Genomic DNA, 12,344 nt, shown 5'->3' with positions numbered 1-12,344 from the left:
TTGTGCTGTTGCCCTGACAACACACGTCCACAACCCTCACCCAGGCTGACTAGCGAGCAGCGATGGATTCTAACGTCAGGTGAGCAAAAGTGTTAACCAAAATGATTCTAGTCAATATTTGATTTCGATATGTAAGTTATGTTTTTCTTTGCATTAATTCAGTATACTAGTCATGTTATGTTACACCATGGAAAAATGGCATAGACAAAACAGCAGGCTGGAAGGCCTCTGAATTTGACCCTTGAGCTACATACTTCAGGCACTGGATGGCTCCATGCTGTGGAGAGTCCTACATGTCAAAGCTTAGGCAAAGATTGTTGGCTTAGGTCAGGATACACTAGGCCTACTCATTTTAGTAGACCCTGGGTGTCTGGTTTCTGTCTCTGGACATCATTAATGCCCTCCGAATTCACTCACTGATCAAATTAAATTAATTTAAAAAGATCCTAACAGTAACACAAACGTTAGACTAGCTGGATAGCTACATTTCAAAGTCAATAAAACAACAACTGCAGTTTAAAAACATGGAATGTGTAGGGGGGGAAATTGGGGGCTAAACTATTACACTGCACTGCGGGTTGCATGGTCACCATCACCGTTAATTGTGTAGGCTATTTAGTTTTGACCTCCAACAGACAGTTCGTGCTGCTATGAAGATCCAGAAATTCTGGAGGTCCTACCAGGACAGGACTCTGTTCCACCTGCTTCTTCAGACAGTTCGGAAGGCAGTGAGTATCTCTTTGACTTTAACATCAGTGTACGTTTAGAGTTACCTCAGCATTCACTGTGTGCTTAGGTTGGTGTTAGATTCTTCATCACTGCAAACACTTTACTGTTGGTGTTTTAATTGATATTTGCTTTGTGATGTTCTACATTGCTCTCTAATCCTAAATGGCCTTCCCGAGTGCCCCAGGAGAGTTCGCTGACTCCTGCCGTCCTACGCCAGCTAATCCCTAGAGAGGCCCAACTCCTCACAGACCCCAGCATGCACTGCAAGGTGCGCTTCAGGTATATGACAAACTGACTAAGTACACAGCTGTCTGTCTTTCCATCTCCAGTTAGCCTGACTAACTGCACAGTAAGCCATTAGAAGGGCTGGGCAGTTGCCTGTGTGTGTATGCCTGCGTGTGTGTGTGTGTTCTAGTTTATGAATGTGTGAATGTGTGTGTGTGTGTGTGTGTGTGTGTGTGTGGGGGGGGGGGGGGATCTGCATCAGCCTAGTGGGATAATAATGCCTAACCCCTCTATAAATAAATAAGCTCATCCCCTTCATAATTGGATACACCTAACCCCTGCATAAATGTACAGGTTCTGTGGGTCTCAGTTCCCACCCATCATCGTCTTTAAGATTTTCCAGACTGGCGGTAGACAGCACTACATCTCAGGGAAGAAAATATTCAGGCCGTACAATCAGGTGAGGGGAACTTTGCCAACTGACAAATAGTGAATCTAGAGTGTTCTACATTAACTAGAACAGTCTAAACTTCATCAGACTGAAGTGGGCATAATTACATCAGACAAGACTTAACTTAATTGGCTTGAATTCACTGGATCAACTCAACGTCATCTCAACAGACAAGACTATCAGACATTTACATTTGACAGAGCAAACTAGACGTAAACAAATTTACACAGGACAACGACCGATTCACAAAGAATGTGACATAACAGATAAAACTACAACAGATTCACACAGAACAGAATTTCAACAGTTATCCATACTGTTCCAAGTTTGGTAGTGAGGTTTGAGGTTTGAGGTGAGGATACATAGCCTAGGGCAGTGGTTCTTAAACTGGGGGTCGGGACCCGCAGGGGGGTCGTCAAAAATATTGGAGGGGTCGCAAAATGATTTGCATTAATGATTAAAGACATTTTTCTAAAGGTTTTTAGTCAATGGCTGCCATTGAGATTAATGCTCTGACTGACTCTGCTTCCAATGCCCATCTCGCAACATTTCGAAACCAAATTCCACCGGTTAAAGAGAGGGGGGTTGTTAGACTTGGTCCATGTTTTTTGGGGAGTCGCCGAACAAAAACTTTAAGTACCGCTGGCCTAGGGTAAGGAGTAGCCAGACACAATGATATCTGATCTGAAAGATGCATAGCTAGACCCACTAATATAATAATATAAGGATCATGTAAAGTCGCTGCATAGTGAACAGAGGAGCTGTTCTGTGTCTGTTTACTGAGGATGTAACAGGCCACACCCCAGACCTGCAAAATCATGGGAAACAGGAAGTTCCTGGACCTGCTGGTTACGGATGAGCTGCTGCATCTCGGGCAGCGTGTTGCTGATGCAGCTGATGTCGTCTGCATGAGAGACTTCATGCAGGTCAGCACTTTTCCTTATTATTTTCCTAAGAGTTAATCAATATACTGGACTAGATAACTGGATTAGATAATGGTAATGTTGCTGATAATTATTAGTAAAACAAATTCAGGAAATCAACTAGAATTCTGCTAGCCAGATGGAAGAGGCATCCTTATTATGCTTATTAATATCAGCCTATCCTGGTAACATTTTGATAGGAAATTAATCCTTTGGGCTAAAGTTTTCTCTATACACTTAGGGGCGGATTCTCCAATGTGCGTAAGGGTGCTGTCATTTACGTGTGATGGAGGGAGTTATGCGTTTTGGGAGGAGCAACCCCAAAATCTGGGTGTTTATTACAACTCTTGCGCGCATTCTGCCACTGACTTAAGCACCTTTCCAGCTACGCGCTCCTTAAGGCTTAACCACTACAAGGTGAAACAGCATATAGCTATTGTCGGCAATAGCCCTTGTTTTAAATACATGTAGGTTACACAGAACGTTACAAATTAAAATTACAGTATCAAATGTTGTGCTTAATATGCTGATATGGCTTTACGTTTTCCCCCATTACAGTGTCACACGGTGGCATATTTCTCGACATTACCTTATCCATGAGGCTACAATGTTAAATAGGGAAAACCCTGTTATAATCACCTCCTATGGATATTGGACATTACTGACTGTGCATCTTCAGTTTTAACTTGACGTGAAGTCATGATCCCATAGCCTACTTTGTTCGAATCTGTCCATTGCTTTCCAACTTGACAAAGTCCTCCATACATTTGCACAGACGCCTGCACTATTGTTGAGCAGCATCGTTAATATTCTCCTGTCTCTGATTCGTTTGTAATTGAGGCTGGTATTGTTATGCCAGTCTCTACTGTATTCGAAACTGCAACTGCAACTGCAACTGCAGGTCAGTCTACAGCTTCGTTAGCATAGATAAATTGATATTATTAGAAGCAACTGCCATTCTCAACTTTCTTTCTCAACAGGGTTTTTAAATGAATTTACACACCTCAAGCATGTCTTGGCTTTTTTTTAAACAAACCTCAGTGCAACAGGGAAATTTTGTTAAGTGAATTCTTTGTTAGGCTGTGTGATGACACAATTTTACTGTAGGCCGTTCGCTATAGACCTCTCCAGAATAAGTCCCGCCTCCTAACTTCCGTATCCATCCAACCTTCAGTCGTCAAATGTCTATGGGAAATAACATGCCGTTTTGAAAGATCGTACCTGTAAAACTCTGTAGGTGACAAAGTAGAAATATTTTTTGATTTTCGGTGCCGCTTAAGTAGTATAGTCTATAGTATACTACTTAAACGGCACCGACAATCAAAAAATCCAGTGGAAACTAGATGGCAGAAGTGTGTAGGACAATCTGCCCACCAGCTTTTTCTACTTCGCTACCTACAGATGTTTTACCGGTATGATATTTTGAAACGCCATGTTATTTCCCATAGACAATCGACGCCAGGAAGTTGGATGGATACGGAAGTTACGGAGGCGGGACTTATTCTGGAGAGGTCTATTCAGTTCACCATGTCTACGTTTTCAAAATCAAAGGCTGGTTCGTGCTCTTTCTGGATTTAAATGGCATTCAGAAGGTCAATGAGAAAGTCCACATTCCACGTTTTTATATCAACCTAAATTAACGAGGTGGTGGATCAGTCCGGTTCTATTTTAAATACCGGTAAATCACACCTCTTTCATAAGGCTACCAGAGCCCGTCTACGGAGAGCCTTGCCACTTTGATTGTAGTTTGTATAACTTCAACATGGGTTATAGGTCAAAAGTTGAATGAACGAGTACTTATGTCCTTTTGATTTTTTACAGGTTGGGTCGTTGTTGCACATAACACGCTAGCATTGTGCTAATGAATGACGTCATTGACACATTTGAAAGGCTTTTTAGAACAATTAAGTGACTTTAAAAAATATAATATTCAACCAAGTGTATTTTCTTTGCCTCCCCTTTCGAATGCAATACTCAAATTACTTGAAAAAAAATTATATCCCAAGAAAAGTGGATTTTGAGGGGTACAGCTCCATAGACCTCCATGCATTCTGCACTCGTGGACGAGCGCCCTCATGTGGAACCACAGAAGGAACTGCAACCAGTTCAGAAACCGGAAGTTTTCCGAGAGTGGCAGTTCTCCCCTTATTAGACATTCTCTGAGGCTACCTTGATTTTGAACTTCCGTGTTGTGGGTGTGACAGAAGCGGAAATGGGAGAATGCGCGTAACTGAAGTGCGTAAAAAAGGACTTACGTGCTGTTTACGCGTGAATGGGAGAATTCACCCTTTCACTGATTTTGAATCATTTTGAAACTGAGGTGGGGAACAACGTAGCTGTAGCGCTGTAGCAGTCATCGCTGCCTTCACACATGACGCTGCATGGCCTTATCAAACAAAGTCACACTTTCATTCTTGGCATGAAACAGTAAATAAAAGTAACAGTAAATAAAAGTAAATAAAAAGTAGCCTGACCATTGTAGAAGGCTTCCCAGTTTATTTGGTGCTGGGTCACGTATCTTACTCTAAATGCAGTATTCCAGTCATCTCGACGAACTGCCGGCATACCTTGGTGGCCGTAGCAACAGCTGGCGTACCCTGAGACTCCATCCTCTCCCTGGCCCCACCCTAAACTACGCCCACCTGCCCCTGGGGAGAACCGGCCCAGCGGGTGCACACCTGAGGCCAGACCTTTTCCAGGGGGTGCTGCAGGGTTGCCACGCTGCTGGGGAGACTGAGACTCCTGGAGGAGGAGCTAGAACACTCAGGTAACCATAACATTCCATAGCTAATCACTTGAAAAGTCTGTCTGGTATTCTTTGCTTGACACATTATGGTGCTGCTAACAGAATCAAAACCAGCGTTTCCACTGGCTCTTATTCCCGTTGCTGTGGGAACCGTCTGTGAGTACAGTCCTTGCCCATCCTTCCACTCAGGTCTCCGGCAGCACGTCCATCGTCCTTTGCCTCGGTTCCTTCCTCCGAGAGAAATCACTCCCATCGGCAGACACCATCCTCCTCACGAGCGTCTTCAGCACCCTCTTCCTCTCGGAGGTCTGGAAAATTCCACCGTGCCATTTCCATGAAGATGCGCCAGCTCTACATCTCTGGCCACCATAACGAAGCTCACCAACTGGTAAAGACAATGTCTCATTTCTCTACTACTGAAAAGTCATTTTCTTATTATTGCCTTTTTCTTTTTTGGTCCTTGTGATGTTTGTGCAAACACAATGCAGAACTTGAGAGGGCTTGAGAAAATGTTTGAGAAAGAACGCTAGATTTCCACTACATGCTTTGTTTAAAGAGTCACTCCAACAGTTTCGGAAGCAACAATCTTTCTTTCTACAAGACAAGACCGCATTTTGTTACAAAAACACAAAAAGATAAACATTTAAACTCATACATCCGAATGCCTAGGTTTTCCTTTGCTGTTATTTTTAATTGGCAAAAACCCTTTCCATTTTCCCATAGAGATGTTTTTCTTGGGATACAGTAAGTGTTACAATGCTAAAAATGAAAGCATAAAGCTTGTGATTGACTTCTCCCACTCTACTGGCTGTTGTAATTCCAGAGCCCAGATTCGCCCCTGAGGGTCAGGCCAACGGACACGGTCCCTGAGGGCAAGGAGGAGGGGTTTAACAGGAGCCCCTCCCCTTTCTCAAACAATTCAGACTGGGAGAAGGAACAGGAAGAAGCAGACAGACTGTGTGATTGGTCAAGGAATTTGGGGGAATTTGAGGATGATATTGAGCCAATGATCTGATGCTTGTTGTTTTAATAGCTATGGTGTTAATGATTATTGTGCAACAACGAACAAGGATTTCCTTTACACCATGCAAACAATATACTTTACAATACAACATATGGGGCTCCATATGGAATAATAAACATCTGTCTATTTCATCAGGGAATTACTTGAGTGAGTTTAATAAACGTTCTGTGACAGAGCAATCTACTTCCCTGAAGGTTTTATTAAGGCTACATTTTGGAACCTTTAATAAACGTTCTGTGACAGAGCAATCTACTTCCCAGTATGCATTGTAAGATTTAGTTAGTTTAGCCTATACTGTGAAATAGACACACCATTAAGGGGGCATACTGGGGGCTGGGGTATATGCTGGAGGGGGGTAACTTTCTGCTGGGGCATATGCTGTGGGCTGGAGTATACACGGGGGGGGGGGGGGGTTCTGGGGAACGGGGTATATGCTGGAGGGTGTGTGTGTGGGGGGGGGAGGGGTGGTAGCACTTTCTGTACACTTTGTACAGTCTCCTCATACCCCTTATGGCCCTCCCCCCACTCACTAAAAATAACCCACACAGTGACCCTGGCCTCGCCCTCGACCAACTGACACGAACGCCAAGTTACCCACAACAGGTACATGTTTGTGCTTCAGTTGGGAGGTTTGACTTGACTATTAAATTAACAATTGATAGATAAACAAATCCTGATTCCTGTGCTATGCAGCATCACTCACTGATAGCACAATAGCATCATTACATTATTCTGCAACTAATCTAATGCTTGATATAGTGCAATGTTGTGCATAATTAAATAGGTGAAATAACATCGATACATGTATTTGTGGTAAAATATCCATACCGTTCACAGACAGGAATTTCTGTTTTGGTCTCTACTGGGGTCTTCATCCTACCCTTCCACCCGCTTTCCCCCGCCCCTTCCTCCCTCTCTCCTTTGAACAGGCCCTTCCAGCCAAGGCTCTCACCTCTCCCTCCATCCCGGGTGCGCTCACTCTCCTTTGGGCTGGAAATAGACCCTGCGCCCGGAAGCGTTCTTTATAATAACAAGGGGCAAAACGATCTGTTAACAAATCCATGCAATTATATTCCTAATTTAAATTCCACTGGACTACAGAACAGGATCTGTTGACTTCCAAGTACATGGTAAGCCCTAGCCTAGTAACAGTTATCTTTTCTGAATGGTATCTGCATGCGATGTTTGCACAGGCGTTGTCAAAATACACCTATAACATGCAATATGCGTATATGATCGCCCCAGTATGTCAGTAAGAAGCTGTTTGAAGGGGAACATTTGAAATTCATAACGAGTACAATGGTGAAGTGAAGAAAGGGTGAGGGACTTCCTGGTCCTTGTCGCCGGCGAAGAAGTGCGTCTAGACGGCGTACGCCTGCCGGAAATCCCGCTTTGTGGCCCCTAGTAGCCTACGGAAAGCGGCTAGAGAGACGATGCTAAAGCTAACGCTATTGTTACCGTCTTTGAATGGGGGTGACATTAAAACAGTTTGTGTCGCACTGTGACGACACAGTATCGTTTTGTCCGTCTTAATCCATTCTTAATCTAAGGGTTTCCATTTGTGGTTTGTCGTGCTGGCTAAAATGGCGACCTTGCGTTTTGCGTTTTGTTTGAAATAAGTGAATCTGTTCAGTGATCAGAAAACTGGCGACCGCCATGTTTGTTGTCGAGCTAGCTTGGTGCTGCTGATGCTAAGCTACTGTTACTATAAACAGTGAAGACGAGGGCTTTCTATTATGTGTGCATGAAAGGGGGAGGGAAGTCATCATTTCCAACGATAACATTTTCCTAAAACGGAAAATATTTGCAGTTATATTTGCCGACCATATGCTGAGATTTCTGGCAGAATAAATGGGCCAAACATTTTTACTCACCACAATTGTAACGTTATCAGAAACCGTTTCTGTCGTTCTGAACCGCTGTGTAGGCCTAGTATTTATCATCTGATAAATATTATTGTAACCATGGGACTACACACTGGGATAGAGACTCAGCTAGATAGGCTACTGTGATATGATTGACCTGACCAAGGGCATGGTCTAGCAATGATAAGAAATGAACCAAGAGTACACTTAACAAGAGGCTGATAGTCTTGAAACATCTGTTTAGCACGGGGTGTTCCAGATTGCAGGCCAGACCCAGGGTCTAAGATGGGCAGAATCCTGTCTTTGAGTGATGGCTCAGAGTTTGAATAGTGTCTTTGCATAAACCAGCGTCAAACAAGCCTGGCTGAATTTAGAGCCAAGTGGGCAAACCAGAACCAGGAACATTCAATCACAAGTGTTTTGTTTTCATTAGTGAAGCCTACAGTATCTTCGTCCTCGTACAGAGACGTAGCAGGCAATTGCAGCCCAGTTTGATCTCACAGATCAGTTTGGTTCGGTTGTTCAGGCCACTTGCATTTCTGATTGGAGGCTGTAAGGCCGAGTAGGGGAACTTTCAGCTGGACATGGCGCATGGCACTGAATCAGACGTCCTGCTGCCGCTGAGCCTCCAGGAGGGAAGGAGCCTCCAGCACCCAGGGGGAAGAGAAGTTCACTTCACCTTATAAATGAACAGGCTGAATAGGCCTGCATGCTGATGAATAGGCCTGCATGCTGATGAATAGGCCTACATGCTAATGAGTAGGCCTTCATGCTGATTAGTAGGCCTATGCTAATGAGTAGGCCTTCATGCGATCAATAGGTATGCATGCTTCCTTACTTGCTTTGCCAGTCCTTCAGGCCAGTGTATCTTTCAGCATGGGAATAATCTGTCATGAAATGGCATGGAGATCAAATCTTTTAAAGGTATATCAGTTTGTCTTAGTTCATGCAGTGCGTGTTGTGCGTGCGTGGTATGTTCTTTGTGGTACGGTGATACTGATGCTTATGTGGAAATGATTATATAACATACTAGGCTAACCCTAACCCAATACAACCTGACATGAGAATATATTTTTTATCCAAAGCGACTTACAGCAATAGTATAACATTTAAGTTACAGAGCTACAGCTACAACAATATAATATATAACCGGTGTGTGAGGTTGCCAGAAGTGCCAGGAGAGGAGGTATTAGCTTAAGGTGTGTTGTGTATGTTGTGATGCGGTACAGTATGGTGGTGTGATGTGATCTGTTAGTGGGGTTCAGTGTGGTATGTTGTGGTGTAATACAAGCAAGTTCAGGCGAACTAACCGTTGGCAATACGAGACGTCATCCAACAAAGTTAGTCACTTCAGCTTCAGAGTCAACAAGTGACACTTAATTAGCAAATTGCCGGTGGTGTGTATGCAGCTTTAAGGTCAAATCATGCTGAGCACTTTTCTATCCATGAGACCGTATTCATTAGAGTACTGTTAAGGTTTAGCCACTTCCCATAAGACATTTTGGGTAGTCACAGTACAGACCTCTGGTGTATGGGCCCAATACTCCTGTAGGAGCAGAAGAATGCTGGTGTGTTGCTATTGTGTTGGTCATATCCCTTTCCCCTGAAGCATTTCTGTTGTGTTGTAATATCTGAGTTCCTATTGGGTCGTTATTGTGTTAAAATATCAGAGTGGTTCTCATTTGGTCTTTATTGTGTTAACATATTAGTGGTTCTCATTGGGTCTTTGTATTGTATAATATCTGAGTGGTTCTCATTGGGTCATTGTATTGTATAATATATGAGTGGTTCTCATTGGGTTGTTTTTCCCCCAGTTTGACGCAGACCAATGAGGTTACAGAGGGTGGGGCCATGGATGACCACATCACCAGACTGGCAATCCACTCCCAGGAGCCGAAAATTATACTACACGGAGGAGGTAGTTTACATATGCACACCTCTCACACACACACTCCTCATATACACACACACACACACACATGCACACCTCTCATACACACACACACACACACAAAACACACATACCTCATACACACACACACATACGCACAAACAAAACAAATGCATGTGCACATGGACATGCACGTGCACATCTCTCTCTCTCTCACACACACACACACACACACACACACACATGCACCTCTCTCTCTCTCTCTCTCTCTCTCACACACACACACACACACACACAAACACACACACCTCATATACACACACATCAAATTTTACTTAAGACAAAGATACAACTTAATGTAAGAGGTAGTGAAGATCATTTTATGTTTTATACATTCACTCCAAACACTTGTTTTTTAGAGTTTACACTTTAGAGTATTGGAGCATTTTGTGTAGATTGATGAAAAAATGTAATCCAATTTAAGATGAGTGTGAAACATAACAAAATGTGGAAAACTTGAAAGAGTCTGGAAACCTTCGGTTGCACTGTACATACACACACGTCAAATTTCACTTAAGCCGAACATGCTACTACATGGAGGAATACATCACATGTCTCTGTGAACAACACAACACACACACACATGCCAGGTCTCTGTGAACAACATAACACACACGTCATGTATTACATGGGAAACAAAACACCTATGAATACATTACATCGTAACAAACACGTCTGATTTCACACACTTGTCTAAAAACCACTCCCACTCACAAAATAAACTTGTCATTTCATGGCTACATTTTTATCAGCTTTCCATTTGCTTCTTTGTCTAGATGATGGACAAGCACAGACAGACAGACAGACAGACAGACAGACAGGCAGACAGGCAGACAGACGAGTTCTGTAGTGTTTTGCATTTTCTTATATGCTGTATTGGTGTATTATTAAGCACCTTGTGTTTCAAGTCTGCATGAATGGTGCTATATAAAAAATAAATATTGATTGATTAATTGATGATGCGTTGATGGTGCTTACCTGTAACATTTCTCCCATCACTTTGTGTGTCTCTCACAGATGATGTCGGTCCAGCCGGGGAGTCTGACAGCTTCGTTGTGGAGCTCCAAGTCTCCTCCTCCCGCGCTGGCTCTGTCGTTGACGACGGTGATCTCCATAACGACAGCGTTGTGGAGGATGACGACATTGATCAGTTGGTGATCCAAGACTCCACTGAGGACGTAGTCCAGTATGATGAAGATGCGGAGGATGACGAGGTTGCCATGGACACCTGTGTGGTGCAGATGGGGGAGGACGAGGAGGATGAAGCGGTCGCTGTGGCGCGGGTCGTCAGGGGCAACGGTGAGGGAGAGAGTGAGGGGAGAGAGATGGCGGAGGATGAGGAGGGCTGTGGAGACTACCTGATGATCTCACGTGAGTGGACATCATTGCATCACTTCCTGCAGTGCTCACAGAATGTCTCATCTTCCATCCTCATTGATGGAATCCCTGGAAAGAGCTCCTTCCCTCACAGCGCCTGATCTCTGGATCCGATCTCGATCTTAGATCGGGTCGGATTGGATCACGCGCTGTTGAGGAGGATGGAAAATCTTCCTGGAGTGTCTGAGTGTTTATTTCATGTTCTGGAGAGTTGGTGTGAGCTAAACCATGCATCACATGCAACCCATAACGGTGTCTTTGACATTTTCTCTCCATATCTCTCTCTCTTTCTCCATCTTTCTCTCTCTCAATCTCCATTACTCTCTCCATCTCTCTCTCTTCTCCATCTCTCTCGCTCTCACTCTCCATCTATCCCCTCCCCTCTCTCTCTCCTCATCGCTCTCTCTATCTCTCTCCATCTTTCCTCTATCTCTCTCTCCCTCCCTTCTCCCTCTCTACATCTCTCCCTTTCTCCCTCCCTCTCTCCATCTCTCTCTCTCTCTGTAGTGGATGAGGCTGGTAAAATGGTGTCAGGTGAGGAGGAGGGGTCAGCGGTGGTTGCCGCAGACGACAAGAGTGATGGACAGGAAGTCATCAAGGTCTACATCTTCAAGGCAGATGACACGGGAGAGGACATGGGTGTGTGTGTGTGTATGGTGGATGACACCGGTTATGATATGTCTGATTGTGTGTGTGTGCGTGCTTGTTTGTGTATGGTGGGTGAGTGTGGGTTTAGGTGTGACTCCAGTTATAATTTGCCTTATGTGTGTGTGTGTTTGCAGGTGACACAGAGGTTGTGGGGGATGAGGAGCCGTCCTCTGGTGAGAAGATGGTCTACATGTCTGTCGGGGACAGCAACCACAGTGACTGTACGTACTTAAGAAGGGGTGAGGGGGTGGGGGCACTAACCATAGGGACTGTAAGCACTTTTTAAAGGGGGTGGGGGCTGTACTTGATTGTGTTCGTGTGTGTATGTGTGTTTATGTTTGTGTGCGTGTGTTTATATTTCTGTTTACAGCCAAGCTCTCAGAGGAAGTATACATGGAAGTTGTA

At 44.1% G+C, this 12,344-nt stretch overlaps 2 protein-coding genes across 2 annotated transcripts in view; both read left to right on the top strand.

Annotated features, from left to right (window-relative positions):
• Positions 1-919: 919 nt before the first annotated feature.
• On the top strand, positions 920-6,229 carry cunhxorf58 (chromosome unknown CXorf58 homolog). The gene is made up of 6 exons (XM_076274473.1): positions 920-1,008; positions 1,309-1,414; positions 2,190-2,331; positions 4,863-5,095; positions 5,264-5,462; positions 5,898-6,229. Exons 3-6 carry the CDS (start codon positions 2,224-2,226, stop codon positions 6,087-6,089), a joined length of 732 nt encoding a protein of 243 aa, XP_076130588.1. The 5' UTR covers positions 920-1,008; positions 1,309-1,414; positions 2,190-2,223; the 3' UTR covers positions 6,090-6,229.
• A 3,257-nt stretch (positions 6,230-9,486) lies between these two features.
• Positions 9,487-12,344, top strand: part of LOC143111471 (zinc finger Y-chromosomal protein-like) — a 15,299-nt gene continuing 12,441 nt past the window's right edge. Inside the window, exons 1-6 of the mRNA XM_076273711.1 lie at positions 9,487-9,531; positions 9,778-9,881; positions 10,932-11,285; positions 11,799-11,930; positions 12,074-12,160; positions 12,310-12,344. The exon at positions 12,310-12,344 is cut by the window's right edge and continues 103 nt beyond it. Coding sequence (XP_076129826.1) covers positions 9,815-9,881; positions 10,932-11,285; positions 11,799-11,930; positions 12,074-12,160; positions 12,310-12,344 — 675 coding nt within the window. The 5' untranslated portion in view covers positions 9,487-9,531; positions 9,778-9,814. The remainder of the gene's footprint in view (positions 9,532-9,777; positions 9,882-10,931; positions 11,286-11,798; positions 11,931-12,073; positions 12,161-12,309) is intronic.

The sequence above is a fragment of the Alosa pseudoharengus genome, unplaced genomic scaffold (assembly GCF_046254945.1).
Source record: "Alosa pseudoharengus isolate Yale_2024_CS ecotype anadromous, Long Island Sound unplaced genomic scaffold, YU_APseudo_1.1 YU_APseudo_1.1_scf_8, whole genome shotgun sequence".
NCBI classification, from domain to species: domain Eukaryota; kingdom Metazoa; phylum Chordata; class Actinopteri; order Clupeiformes; family Clupeidae; genus Alosa; species Alosa pseudoharengus.
Note: the sequence above shows the minus strand (reverse complement) of the source record. Positions and strands in the feature narration are given on the sequence as shown.